The 15,075-nt window shown below is 46.6% G+C and overlaps 1 protein-coding gene across 1 annotated transcript in view; it reads right to left on the bottom strand.

Moving 5' to 3' along the window:
- The window catches only part of SLC5A1 (solute carrier family 5 (sodium/glucose cotransporter), member 1), a 95,120-nt gene that overhangs the window by 14,319 nt on the left and 65,726 nt on the right, over positions 1-15,075 (bottom strand). Inside the window, exons 3-8 of the mRNA XM_010828821.1 lie at positions 14,117-14,221; positions 13,202-13,261; positions 11,704-11,808; positions 2,652-2,757; positions 1,519-1,599; positions 58-318 (exon numbers count right to left, since the gene is read on the bottom strand). Of these exons, the coding sequence (XP_010827123.1) occupies positions 58-318; positions 1,519-1,599; positions 2,652-2,757; positions 11,704-11,808; positions 13,202-13,261; positions 14,117-14,221 (718 nt within the window). The remainder of the gene's footprint in view (positions 1-57; positions 319-1,518; positions 1,600-2,651; positions 2,758-11,703; positions 11,809-13,201; positions 13,262-14,116; positions 14,222-15,075) is intronic.

Below are 15,075 nucleotides of genomic sequence, written 5' to 3'. Positions count from 1 at the left end.
CCTGCCTTCCCCAACCCACAAGCTGCACAAAAGGCAGGAGGCTCTGCAGCACTCAGGGCAAGACCCTCTCTCCTCCCAGGTCCAACAGCATGGGTACCTGGTCTGTGCACCAGTACCACAGGGAGATGATGGTCAGCCCAAAGATGAGCCCAGGCCAGGGCAGGTCTCCCTTGAGGGGATCGCGGAAGATGTGGAAGGAGTCAGCCCTCGGGGTGTAGCACTCTGCCTTGACGGTGGTGTTTCCATAAGAGGTCACAGTTGGAATGGCATTCATGTATTTTGTCACGAAGGCACCATACCCTCCCACTTCGTGGAAAGCTGGAAAACATTGGTGACGAAAGTCAACTCCCTGAAACTCTCAGCTCTTCACAGCAGCTTCTCCTGTGGATGCCTGAGAAGCCCACAGCCAGAACTTGCACTGTGCAATCTTGGGCAAGTCATCGTCCCATTCTGGGCCTCGGCTTTCTCATCCATAGAATGGGATTATTAACCCTGCCCAGCCCCATCAGGGACTGCTGTGTGGGTCCAGAGCAATAACCTGTGAAAGTACTGCAACCATGAGCTTCTTTACAAAGGGCAAGTATTTGAACTATTAAAAGATAGACCTTGCTTTTGAACCAGATTCAGAGATTCTGCTTTCCCCCTCACCACCTGCTATCCGCAGTGGCCTTTGGGATCCTGGACACAGACTAGGCAGCCCCCCATCCCAGCAGTGTGGTGGGATGGAAGAGGATGGGTGAGGAAGTCGGGGGCTCTGCCGCACCTTGGCTGTGGGAATAAGGTATTCCAGCCCCTGCCCTGCAGAATGAGGCATTCCTTTCTCCTCCCCCAGTCTCCTGAGGACACCAAGGAAAACCAAATGGAAGCTCTTGGAAAATACAGCTTAGAGAATAAGAGGCTTCACAGGACACCCAGAAAGCATGGGCTCCCTTAAAAATAAAATGGTATTTTATATCCTCACATAACAAGTACCTCTATTTGCAGGGTTTTCAGTCTTGTCCTTAGGATTTTAAGACAAATAAAATTTCAAAACTGGGGGGACAGGGACTACAGAGTTGCTGAATTCTCTTTGTGTGTGTGTCAAATAGGGAAGTAAGTAAGAAAATGGTCAATTCACAAAAGAAAGGACATTTAACCTTAAAATGTAGATGACACAATCCAAGATTTAAGATGTGACATTTAAATATATTTAGTCTGATAGATATTTAGCCTTATCTTTTTTTTTTTTTTTTTGGTCCAGTTTCTCTGTGGAGAGAAGACCATGACATCAGAGGCCCACGCTGGGGCCCACTAGCCCAGATTGTATAGAGAGGGCAGCAAGGAATCCAGATGTTGCCTGGGCCAGACCCAACCTGAGACCTCCAGGGCTGGGGGAGGTGTCCCCCACACACCACGGTGATGGCCAATCCAGGCCAGTCCACTCCCCCAGGGAGCACAGAGTGTGCCCAGTTCACTGCCCAGGCCAGTGGCCTCTAACTCTGCCTCCCCACCTCCTCAGCCTGCCCCTGCCCCACTTACCAAACCCAGTCAGGATGAAAGACCCCAGGAGCATAATCACCGTCTGCAAGGTGTCTGTGTAAATCACAGCCGCCAGGCCCCCTAAGAGCAAAGGATGCGATGTGTCTGACCTTAGCTGGGAGGGCACCCCGTCGGCCCACCTCCTTTCCCCACCCTCTCCCCCACTCCCACTCCTCTCCCTCTGCACGTCTTCTGCACCCGTCAGTCACCCTTCTGTCCTCCCTCCTGCCCTCCTTTGTCCTGTGACAGCTGTCTGCCACGCACATGTCCCAGTAGCTCCACTTTTCACAGAAAGGCTGGGAAGGCCTTGGAAAGAAAGTTCTCCCTATTTGAGGATGGAGAGTTTGATGTGATGGTTTAAGCCAGGAGAAGCATCTGCCACAGACAGAGCAGGGAAGAGCAAAGAGCTGACAGCTCACAAGATGGCTGGGGACAGGAGCAAATCAGCACATTTCAAAGGCGACTTGCATGTCCACTCTTTGTTTTCTCAGACCATCTGAGCACTTGTCCCCGGCACTATGGGGCTCCAGCTCGGCAGCAAGTTCCATCTCCGACCCTGCCTGCCCCTAATCAGAGTAGAGCAACACCTCTGCAAATGTGCCCCCAATGGCTACTAATGTCTCCAGCTTCTCCAGTCACATCTTGAGTCTTCCTCTAAAATCTGTGTGTGTCACTACCCCCCTTCCTCCCTATAGTGCCCCTCACCCCCTGTCGTGTCAAACCCAAGGTCCCTGTCAAATGACTTTCAAGACGCCCACACTGTGACCCCACTGCAGCCATCAGGTCTTACCACCTACACCCCCACCCTCAACTACTTCCCACTGAGCACCCTCCTCCCGCAGGACGCAGCCACTTGCTCACCCTGCCCAGCCCCGCCACTCCCGCTCCTGACTCCCTTGTTCCCGCCTCTCCCTGCACCTGGCCCTCCCGCTCTGCTTCTCTCGACTAGGCCAAGCTCTCTCCTGTTCCCACCAACATTGGGTTTTTCTGGGGCACCTACAACTGTTTGCTCAAACTGTCTCCTGGGTGGATCTCTTCCTCGGGAGGAGAACCCACGTCTCCTCCTGCCTTTCACCCTTCACAAGTGCCTAACCCTGAGCTGGGTTGGGGCTGAGCCATTCGAGGGGACTCACCTGTGATTGTGTAAAGGGCGGTGATTGCCAATAAGATAAAGATGGCCAGGTAGAGATCCAGGCCCAAGGCCAAGTTGATGAATATGGCCCCAGAAAAGATGTCTGCCTGGAAGGAGAGGAGAGGTGGGTTTGGGGTGAGAGACACCAGCTGAGGCACGTCTGTCAGCTGCAGGGACAGGTAGGAGGGCTTGGAGAGGTTAGCAGAAACCGACTCCTAAGTCATGTTAAAGCCTGTGATTTCTGGGGCCCCACGCTGGCCCACAACCCCTTAACCTTTGGCTGAAATTTCACAATTAGTGGTTCATATCCTTATCCCCAGTTGAGAATATGAAAGACAAACAGCACACAATTCCATGTATATGAGGTTTCTAAAATAGTCAAACTCATAAAATCTGGGGCTGGAATGGCTGTTACTAGGGGCTGGGGGAAGGTGGAGTTATTAATCAACAGGCATAATCTCTCAGTTCAGTAAGCGGAATAAGCTCTAAAGATCTGCCCCAATTCACACCGGGTCAACAATATGTGTTGTACACTCAGAATCTGTCAAGAGGTTGGATGGCAAGCTAAGTGTTCTGACCGCAATAAAAGTAAAAACGAAAAACGAAAGGAGGACTTCCCTGGTGGTACGGTGGATAAGACCCCACCTGCCAATGCAGGGAACATGGTTTGATCCTGGTCCAGGAAGATCCCACATGCATGGAGCAACTAAGCCTCTGTGCCACAACTATTGAGCCTGTGCTCTAGAGCCCATGTGCTGCAACTGCTGAAGCCAACGTGCCTAGAACCTGTGCTCTGCAACAAGAGAAGCTGCCGCAATGAGAAGCCTGCACACCACAGCAAGGAGTGGCCCCCGCTCACTGCAACTAGGGAAAGCCCAAACGCAGCAACGAACACCCAGCACAACCAAAAAATAACAATTAATTAATTAAAAATAAACAAAACTAACAGAAATAATAGAAAAATAAGAATATGTATGAAAGAACAAAAGGATATGAACACCTGAAAGACAGTCCTGCTCTATTCCTGAATTTCCCAAAAAGCTTCACTCAAGATGATAATAAATATTCCATGATTAAAAAAAAAAAAAGAATTCTGTAAAAGAGGCCTGTGAAATGCTGAATTAAAGAAAGTTAAGGCCGTTTCTTTACCACACAACTTCTCTGAGCCTTCAGTACACTGTGAATCCCCAGGAGAGAAATGTAGTAAATGACCCTTAACAAACTCACTCAACTGTGGAACTCCGTGTGCCAAGGAACAACTATTAACACCTTGAGGTGCCTCACAACCCACTTTGTGGGCTGCTGCTGTGAACTGTTACCCTTCATTTACACCTCAGTGTAAAAGGTTTATTAGATCTACTCCCAAATACAAGTGTGAGTGCTGGAGTCTGTGAGAGGGAAAAACACCCTCACCCTGGAATGGAGAGAGATGTAAACACCACCATAATTTTATCTCCTCTGTCTAGATGGGATCCATCTGGATTCAAACACAGCCAGAGCATCACCAAGAAGCTCCTGTGTGACAGGCTTGGTGATAGATGGCTTTATCTAGATCGGAGGTGCCCAACCTCTGGGCCAGTACCTCCTGTCAGATCGATGATGGCATTGGATTAGAAATAAAGTGCACAATAAATGTAATGCACTTGAATCAACTTGAGACCATTCCCTGCCCCCGAGTCCATGGAAAAATTGTCTTCCGTAAAACCAGTCCCTGGTGCCAAAAAGGCTGGAGACTGTGGATGTAGATTATCTCACGTAAGTTTAGGGGGAATCACTCCCTCTTCACTCCTGAATTCACTAGTGCCTGATGCAGTTATTTTTCCCCCTGCCTCATTTAGCCCCATAAAGAACTTTCTACCCGGCTGGTTGGTGCAGTTAAACCAACAGAGAGCCCTGGAGTCACCCAAAATGAATGTTCGTGTGTTCTCCAAAATACTTCCAGAAGGACAGTATTAAGGGATGATGGTGGTGAACCTTTTGTTTTCAAATCTCTAGATGCAAAAAAACTAGGCTTTCCCTAGATGCAGTGCAAGGACTGTTTTATTGAATAAAACTGAACACATTTCAGAGCATGTAAGGGGCCACCCAGTCAGGCCCTGGGGAAGGGGGTCCTTGCATCTTCTCTTGATTCTTATCGTCACTTCTACTCCTCCTCACAGCTCTTTGGGGCCTCCAGTGGCTCAGGTCCCACCGACCAAATCTCCTATTCCCTGCCTCTTGGTTGGCGGAGAGCTCATCTCACACCAGCTCCGAGCTTCCAGGCTAATTCCTGGCCTCCTCCCCCAAGTCAGGCCTCCTAAGGACCTAGTGCCTTAGCTCCTGGCAGATTCTCTGGTCCCAAGGGACCTACTGTCCCTGTCTTCCCTGGAAGAGGAAGAGAGGCTGATCCAGGACATGGGGAGAGAGATGGTGATTTAGAAAGAGACCCCGGCCCTTATGGTTGGTGGTGAGAGGACCTGGGTTTTATCCCCAGTGCTGCTAGGATAGGTCTGAGTGACCCTGGATAAGACATTTCACCTCTCCCTGTCTCAGTGTTCTCTTTAAAGTGGGAAGTTCTGACTCCCGGGGCTTGTGATTCTCAGTGGCTGGACCTGGAGAAGATCTGCAGCTGAGGAAAGCATTCCCCTCCCAGGTCTGAGACCTCTTATACCTTGCCTTCTGGAACAGCTAAGCCTGAAGAGGAAGAAAGAGCCCCTGCTGCAAAAAGCCTCGCTACGTGTGAAATGGCCACTCCTGCTAGACTCTGCACTCTGGGCCACGTGGAACTGTGATGAGTGTTCACAAAGTCAGTCTCTCCCCTCTGAGGCCTCTCTACTATCACTAAAGTTATTTCAGTTTGAGGAGTTCCATTCATTGGAATGCTGTTAAATGTGCACACTGTAGATTCAGTGAATTAGCTAATAAGCATAAGTGAGCTATAAAAAGATTACAAGGCTGTTTCTCCTGCCTTTAAAATGCCCTTGTTTTATTTTCCAGAGAAGTTAATTTGTAATGCTTTATGACAACAAGCCATAGCAGACTATGATACCCTCATTAATATTTGCCTTGCCATCATTAGTCACAAATAAGTAATGCAATTCCTAAAATAACACTATAAAACAAAGTCTATAGAGACTTTGTTTATGGGAACTGTTGGGCTAATCGAAATCTTGCTCTTATAATATGCACTGTTTCCAGTTAACAGGAAAGATAAAGAATTTCAAGAAAAACTCCCTCATGAATTGGAAAAACTCTTCCTTGGAAAGTTCTCCCTCCTATGAGTCATTCTTAACTTTAAGAATGAATTCTCTCTGCCCTTGGAACCCTGAAATTCATCAGGTGTGACCAAAGACGTGATAGCTAAGCTTATTCTTAACCCCAGGCACTCTGACATGTCTTGGGGTCTCTTAGGTGCCCACACATTTCTCCACTTCATAAGAACAGTTTTTCCTCCATATCTAGGGGATTTTACAGTTGACCAAGGACTTTTAGATACATACATTGTTCTGATTCTCAAAACAAGGTAACCGGACAAGTAAACTGACTCTACTTTATAAATGAGAGAGAAAAACTCAATGACTTGCTCAAGGGCTAAAATCCAGGTTTTCCATCTCCAAATCCAATGACTTCCCACAACATTCAAAGGTAAATGTCTTCCTTTCTGGAATATTTTCTGCAGAGAGCAAGGTCTTTTTTTAATCGAAAAAAAAATGTGTTTACTTCTTTTTAAAATAAAATAATTATGTTGTATGATTTCAAAACAATAGCACAGAAAGTTATACACTGAAAGTTAATACAGTCTTGCTTCTATCACTAAACCCAAAGGTGACCACTGTTGAGAGCCTTTCATCCACCAGAGGATTTTTAGGTGGCTGGCTAAAATCTGTATATCAACTGTTATGCTCCATGGCCCCTAAAAAATAATTGTGAAGATGGAAATATGGGGAAATGTTTACGGTTTGATACTAAGAAGGGGGAGAATGACCACCAAATGGCTTGTGTATTCTGAATGCAGCTCTCTAAAGGAAAACCCACTACAGGCCAAGTCAAACTGAAAATGTCTGTGTCATAATTATAGGGTTATGGGTGCTTTTCCCCTCCAGATTTTCTTAAATGCCATCATTATATTTTTCTTACAGTTCCAAAGGTGAGGAAACAGAAATTTAACAACACAATATATTCCCTATGGATATATGAATAATACACATTTTATAGTAAAAATATTCTTAAAATAGACTAGAAGAATACATACCAAGTTCAAGATAATGTTTGCCTTTTAAGAAGAAGGAAATGGGGTCCAAAGGTTATAGATGAGCTTTATCTATTATATTTTATTTCTTTTTTTTTTAATGATAAGCTATTTAGATCTATAGAATCTTGGTGGTAGTACTAGCTATATTATTTTTGTACTTTACTGTATGTTCAAAGCATTTCACTACTTTTTGATTCATAAAATTTGAGGACTGGATGTGGAATATACCACCAGCTTTGATATAAAAGAACTTGCCTCTAATCCTGTGAGATCAATTATCTCATAGCTCATCCCAAATTGCTCCTTCTCTAAACCCCTCTTAGCCCTTACTAAAGAAGGAAGGAAGGAAATGAGGGGGTGGGGGACACAGAAATTTTTCCCAATGCTGCTAAGCAAAACCAACTTGAAGTGAACTAGACATTTATGGTCCTCTAGACCAGGGGCCAGCAAACTTCTTCTGTAAAGGCTCACATCATACATGTTTTAAGCTTTGCAGGACATACAGTTTCTGTCCAACCTGAGCAAAGCCATCTACTGTTGAAGCATGAAAACAGCCAAAGATGATACATCAATTAACGGGCATGACTGTGTTCCAATAAAACTTTGTTTACAAAAACAGGAAGATGGATTTAGCCTTTGAAAGCTTGACTGAACAAGCTCTATGGAACTCACAAGGAACAATAAAATACAAATCCAGTTGGAAACCCTCTTAGAGTAACTAATCTCATTAGCCTTGGGCAGGTTATTTAGTCTTAGTTTTGATGCTTTGAAATTCTGTGGTTTTACATGTATGCATTTGCTGCCCATTCTAGTCTGAGTTGTATCAGAGTATCCAGTAAATTTTGCCTGGCAATGAGGTTTGAGATAGAGAACCCAGTTATTCAAATTTCTCTATTTGTGAGTGAATGCACAAGGTAATAAGCATTCAAAACTTAAGCAAAAGCCAAAGCTCTTATTTTCAACCAAAGATACAGAATAGATAGTAAAGTTGCTATAGAAGTTTATTACAGTTGTGATTTGTGATAAGAGTCCCAGGAAACATACACAGGGATGTTTGGTCATCACAAGTAATTCAAAAAATCTGAGGCTTTATCTCAAGTGATCCTACACATTTGAATAAGAGACACGATGCCAGGAAATTTTACAGCACAGAACGCTTCTCTGAACTTGATAAGGCAGGGTGCTAGGGTGGAGTGGGTGGATGGGAAGGAGCCTATAAAATTCTGAGGAATACCTGCTTGTACTGAGTCACTCAGTCATGTCCAACTCTTTGTGACCCCATGGACTATAGTAGACTATAGTCCACCAGGCTCCTCTGTGCGTGGGATTTTCCGGGCAAGAATACTGGAATGGGTTGCCATTTCCTTCTCCAGGGATTGAACCCAAGTCTCCTATATTGGCAGGCAGATTCTTTACCACTGTGCCATCAGAGGAGCGCATGGAGGAATAATCAAGTCTGGGTCTCAGAAACTCAGAGTCCAAAAGGACATGGCCACAAGATGGCAGCCAGAGTCAAGGCTCCACGCCACCTGTGGTCAGTGGCCTGGGCCACGTCTGGGACACTGCACCTGAAATGCATTTCACTTTTTCTCTCCTATCAATTACACGCCTACTGGGCCCCAACATCCTCCCAAAGCCTTCCTGTCAGGTCCCTGGTTGTTCCCTGTCTGGAAGTGGATCTCAAAAGGCCACTCTTCTTTTCTTATCCATCATAAGCTACCCATGCCTCCACACACACAACAGTAGTGATTAATCTCTGTTTGTGTGCAATGACTACCTTATTTTAATTAATGATTCCTTTTGTCCACAAGCCCTGAACCCATGTGCACCTTAATGTGAGTTCCCAGTGAGTACAGTCACTATCGATGTAATTCTTTTAAGGATTTCATGCTCTGTGACCCATGGTGAATCTGAAGTCAGACAAAGCCTAGCCTGTCTGGCCCTCCCTGTCCCTCCCCACTGCCTAAATGGCCCACCTTCAGATCCTTCATGCACCCAGTGTGACCTGACTTCTCCCTTCACAGTCCTCTCAAATCCCACTCTCAGAGACATGGCTATATTGGAAGGTCACTTAACTGGCTATTTTACTTTTCCCCAAGGTCTTGAATTTTGATCCGTTTATACTGGACTTAGAAGACCCAGGGGACATATTGTCAAAAGTATCAGAGACTCTGCTTCTCAACCTAGCTCTGCTATTGTTTAACCCCACAAAGCCCCTTCTCTTCTCTGGTCCTCAGTTTCCCCACTGAAAAATGGGAGCGTCAATCATAGAACTAGATAATCTATCCCACTCTGTTATCCTATGTCTTCATCCCATCCAAGCACAGTGCAGAATTGTGAGAATACAGACAATGGGACTAGAGAAACCCAGACTCCAGTCTTGTCTTTGCCTACACTAGCCACATGACTATTCTCTGAGACTCAGTTTCCTCTTCCATGAAGTGGAAAATAAGTAAAAATCCCCACCCATGCCATACTCTTATGAGGACTTGAGATGGAAGAAGTCAAGGCCCTATTGGAGACTAAATAAAAAGATTGGCACAAAACAAAAGGCAGAGGTCATCCTTCATATGCATTTTTCAAGGGATCACTGGCTCTGGGCATTGGGTGGACATTGGACAAGGCCTCCAGTAAGCAGCCCCAGAAATCACGAAGAAAGGGTGCAAGTTTCTTCAGTCATGTCTGACTCTTTGTGACCTTCTGGACTGTAGCTCACTCAGCTCCTCTGTCCATGGGATTCTCTAGGAAAGAGTACTGGAGTGGGTTGCCATATTCTCCTCCAGGGAATTTTCCCAATCCATATCTCTTACGTCTCCTGCATTGGCAGGCAGGCTCTTTACCACTAGTACCACCTAGGAAGCCCACAGTCCATACTAAGTACTATTCAAAAGTAAAATTCAGAAGAAGCCAAGTGCTGAGGAGAGGATGGACTCCATCAGGATCTGAGCTGAGGGAGGCTGCCCCTCAGGTACCTGTGGGCTCCCACATCCAGGAGGTTTAATCAGTAACCTGAACTATAGGTGAGGCGACTGGGAAGGCAGACAGAGAGGCTGAGCCCTGAGCTTATTTATATGACCGCTGCTACATTGCTCCAAGGGCGAAGCTCAGCCAGCAGACTTTCCCCCACCTGAACTGTGGACTTGGAGAAGGTTGGCTTCCAAGAAAGGGAATGCTGGTGCCCCCCTCTACATGCTCACTAGACAGGTGCCACCTCACAAGCTGAATCAGGGAGCAAGGAGCGGTCCCCATCAGCTTCTACAGGTGCCAGGGTCACCTCTGCACCCTTCTGCTTACATTCCTTTCCTCCTCTCGCCCTGCCCTCCCCTCCCTCAGGAAGCCTGATTTCTCCACCCCTCCCAGCAATTCCCAGTCCAGTCTATACACACCAGTCTCTAAGGAAATGAGACTGAAATGCCCGGGGTTTCCATCTTGTAACTAAAAACTACCCTGAAGGAAGGGAGGAAAAAGTGAAGGAGTGGAATCATCACACAGGCACCAGTCAAGGGTAGCAGCTCCTGATGTCAGGAAGCTGGGGAGGGAGAGAACAGTGAGGCTGGGTGTCAGTCCCAACTCCAATCAAAGCCCTATGGGCCCAATTCCTGAGCCCATGTTCCCACTGAGACCATTCAGTCAGGATATAACAATCGCTTCAATGGTTCTGGGAGAACCGATGTCCAAAGAATGCAAAAGAATGAACTTGGACTCTACTTCACATCATATACAAAGATCACTCAAAGTGGATCAAATACCTCAATGTAAGAGCTAAGACTATAAAACTCTTAGGAACAAACATAGCATTCAACCTTCATGATCTTGGATTTGGCAGTGGATTCTTAGAAATGACACCAAAAGCACGAGCGAAAAAAGAAAAAACATAAATTGGACTTCATCAAGATTTAAAACTTTTGTGCATCAGAGGACACTAAAGTGAAAAGACAGCCCACAGAATGGGAGAAAATATTTGCAAATCATATATCAGATAAGGGTAAGTTATTCAGAATACATAAAGAACAATTTCAATGCAACAACAATAAGACAACCCAATCAAAAGAAAGTATAAGAATGTAAGAGGTAATAATATAAAACAGAAAAACTATTGTGGTAGTCTGAAAAAAAAATATATATATATATGTATTTCCTCTAGAGAAAGAAAATAGTCAAATGCCAAGTGTAAATTTCATGTGAACCCTAATTCAAGCAAATTAACTGAAAGAAGACATTTTTCAGATAATCAGGAAAATCTGAATATGGACCAGGTGTTAAACTACCTAAAATAAGAAATTACTATAAATTTTGTTAAGCATGATAACAGCGTAATGGTTACGTGTTTTCAAAAGTTAAAGGTGCATTCCAAAGAATCTACAGTGAAATGACGTGATGTCTGGCATTTGACTTAAAATTCTACTGGAGAAAAAAAGGTGGAAAGGAAGAGATGAACCAAGAATGGCAAAATGTTGTTCACTGTGAAAGCCAAGTGACAAGACTAGGTCCAGATTCTGACCCTGACAGGGTATAGAGGCTTACAGCTTTATGTCAGGGCCAGCCCTCAGGTATCCATTACTTCCTTTTACTCTTCTACTAAGAACAGCTTTCACTGAACCTTCTCCAACCACTTATGTCTTCAACCTTCCCGACAGTAAGGAGGTCTGTGTGTTCACTCCTTGATGTGTGAAATAGGACTTTACCCTCAGAAGCAAGAAGGCCTAAGGGACCGAGTTAATAGCAACACAGCACTACCCTTTGTGCGCCAGCATCTGCTGAGGAGCAAGAGTGGGCAGGTTCTGAGCCAGCCAGCGCCCAGCACCCGGGGTGGGGGACTCACCGAGATCTTGGTGAAAATGTACAGCACCAGGGACAGGACTGACAGGTAGACCTGGATCCGCTGGCCTCCAAATCGCTTCCGCAGGTACTCTGGCATCGTCACCACCTGTACGGACAGAAGGGCGGTCACTGCCAGCCTAGGTGATCAGAAGGCCCAGAGCAAGCAGAGCAGGGCATCCACTCTGGCATCAGAGGTGTGACCCTGCTGGTCAGAGAAGTCTGAGAGGTGTCCAGGTGTCCCTGTCCTCCAGCCACTTGCTCATCTCAATTCCACACGCCCGACCACTGCAGAGGCAACTTGGTATCATCCCAGGACATAGTAGGTGCCCAATAAACAATGTTTTAATGAACGCATGACTGCATATAACCAAGAAGACAGATCCTTGCCTTGAAGGAGGGAGGGATAGATAAATAGATAGGTGTGCATCTGTGCTCGGTCATGTCCAACTATTTTTGGACCCCATGGACTATAGCCCCCTAAGGCTCCTCCGTCCGTGGGATTTTCCAGGCAAGAATACTGGAGCAGGTTGCCATTTCCTCCTCCAAGGGCTCTTCCTGACCCAGGAATTAAACCCGCATGTCCTGCATCGCAGGTGGGTTCTTTACCACAGTGCCACTGGGAAGCCCCTAAATAGATAGTCTTATACAGAGCACCTACTGTAAACAAGACACCATAACCACAGCGGGACCTTTTCAGCGCACTGAAACGAGGTGGCCAGGCCGGGTGCACGCTTCGCCCTGCTCTGCGCAGAAGCCTTGCCAAGGGCTGTGGCTGCAGACCAGCTCAGCTGCTCTCCCAGCTCCTGTCTGCAAATTCCAACCGCACTCTGTCTCGTGTCCTCAACCCTGAGCCTGCCGTCTCCTGGAATCAGACGTGTGTCACCAACAGTCCATGAGCCTCCAGGAGAGAGACGCATGGTCTACCTGTGCTTCCTCTTTACTGCTTTCAGCTTCCAAGGCACGGACATCAGGTAGTAGATGCTCATTACATCTCACTGGATGGATGATGCTAAAGCTGTCTTTATGTAAATGTAAATGTAAAATGCCAGAGGTTTAGTCAAGAGACTGAACACGCTATTTGGTAGATAAGCGCCAGCTGCATGCTCAGCAAACAAGGACTGCCGATGTTTGTAAACGAAAAGAAACTATGGTTCTTTTTCTCGTGCTGCTTCCCTTCCGGGGGTAGAGGCAGATGGTTATGTATTGTGAGCAATGCACGGCAGTACCTTGCAAGTATTCATTCACCCAGTGTGAGGGAATGTGACAAGTTAGGTACTGAATAGACTGAGACTGCCTAGGACCGCTTCCTAGAGGGGCAAGTCGTGGCCAAGTGGATCTATTTAATGCCTCTGAGAGCAGTTGGGAACCTTATAGCCCAGGAAAGAGCCAAGTCATAGGCTCTTGTCCCAAAGTCTCCTCTGCTTTCCAGGAGGACCAGTTCACACAAATGCTTGCCAGCAGGAAAATACATCTTACCGAATCACAGAGCAGATACTTACCCCCGCCTTAATGTAAATGGGGACAAACACCCAGCCCAGCACAACCACCAAAATCAGGGCCTAAAACCGAAAAGGAGGGGGAGTCAGACCAGGAGGAGACTTAGCCACGCTGCTGCCTGCAGGGCCTACGGCTGCTCCAGAACAACCACCTGGCATTTTCTCTTTGAGCTCTAGGGACATCTTCCCAAGGGATATCAGTGACTGACGGAGGCCTGTGATGCCTGATGAGCCCATGGGAACAATAGTTGGGCAACCGTGGACAGGGACCCGGGCAGCTACCCACTGGTATCACAGTCCCTTCGGCCTTCTCCCTGGTTTACAGGAGTAAGATACCATTTACAAAGCTTTTAAAAATAATAATAATAATATTGGAAATCTGGTGGTAAGTATTTCCAAACCTCTAAAGTGGTTAAAAGGGTACGAGAGGGCTTGGCTTTTTTTAATTTAGTTTTAATTGGAGGATAATTGCTTTACAATGTTGTGTTGGTTTCTGCCGTACAACAACGTGAATCAGCCATGAGTATACATATATCCTCTCCCTCTTGAACCTCCCCCACCACATCCCATCGCTCAAGGCCATCGCAGAGCACCAGGCTGAGCTCCCTATGCTTTATAGCAGCTTCCCACTAGCTATCTATTTTACACATGGTAACGTATATACGTCAGTGCTACGCTCTCAATTTGCCCCACCCTTTTAAAAGGAGAAAGAAACACTAACGCCATCACGTCAGTGATCTCTCATGGTGGAAGAGGAGCAGGACTCTGGGGGCCTGAAACTGAGCCCCTCCTCCCCTGCACTGCAATGTGGCCCCGGGAGGTTCTCTAACATCTAGAGCGTCTCTGAGTGTAAACTGAGCTGGCCGACTACTGAAGCTGCTTCCAGCACCAGGACACAGTGTCTCTAGAGTTACTCACATTCCATTCAAAGCCCCCAGTGGCAATTCCTGCAGCTGCTCCGGTCCCCGCCAGTCCCACGAAGTGGCCGCTTCCAATGTTACTGGCAAACAGAGAGGCTCCAATCTGGAAACACAAAAAGTTCAGGTGAGGACTCTGTGCTTCACCAGGACACTCAAGGCCAGACCAAAGATAGAAGAGACACGGCAACCAAGAGAAGGATAAGAAAGAGCAGAAGCCAGCCAGGAACCTGACTGCTAGAGTCTGCTGGGACCACTGGTTCAGAAGGTGAATGTGGGGACTTGGGGAATGGTGAAGATAAAAAGGGGAGGACTGGTGGAGCCGTGGGATGTATCCCCAGATGAGATCTCTGTGAGACCTTTGTGAGCCCAGTGCTCAACAGTTAAGGAGGTCTGGTATGCCCCACAGCCTGTCAGGCCTCCTCTGGGTCTCCTCAGAGGCTGGGCATGCAGGTGCAGGGCCTCCGCCATTCATCTCAGTGGTCTCCAGCACTGCTGACTGGGGACCTTGACCAATTCAGGCTCTCAGGAAATGGGGACAGTTTCGTTGAAAGAAATCATTTAAAAGGAAGCCTCTGGACCTCAGATCACTAGCTACTTGTCAAAGAAGGCAAGGGGTAGGGCCAATAATTTCCAAGTGACTCCTAGCTGTTACATTCTGTAATCCCATTAGCTCCCAAGTTATAAGGAACGCTACTAGTAATAATACTGTCTAAGGTGCTCAGTTGCTCAGTCATGTCTGACTCTTTGTGACCCCATGGACTGTAGCTCACTAGGCTCCTCTGTCCATGAAATTTTCCAGACAAAAATACTGGAGTGGGTTGCCATTTCCTCCTCCAGGGGATCTTCTCAACCCAGGGATTGAATTCATATCTCCTGTGTCTCCTGCACTGCAGGCGAATTTCTTTACCACTGAGTCACCAGGGAAACCCAATATCTCTCTAAATTTATATATATATA

Source organism: Bison bison, unplaced genomic scaffold (genome assembly GCF_000754665.1).
Source record: "Bison bison bison isolate TAMUID 2011002044 unplaced genomic scaffold, Bison_UMD1.0 scf7180017864495, whole genome shotgun sequence".
NCBI lineage: Eukaryota > Metazoa > Chordata > Mammalia > Artiodactyla > Bovidae > Bison > Bison bison.
This window is presented reverse-complemented; position numbering and strand designations above follow the sequence as displayed.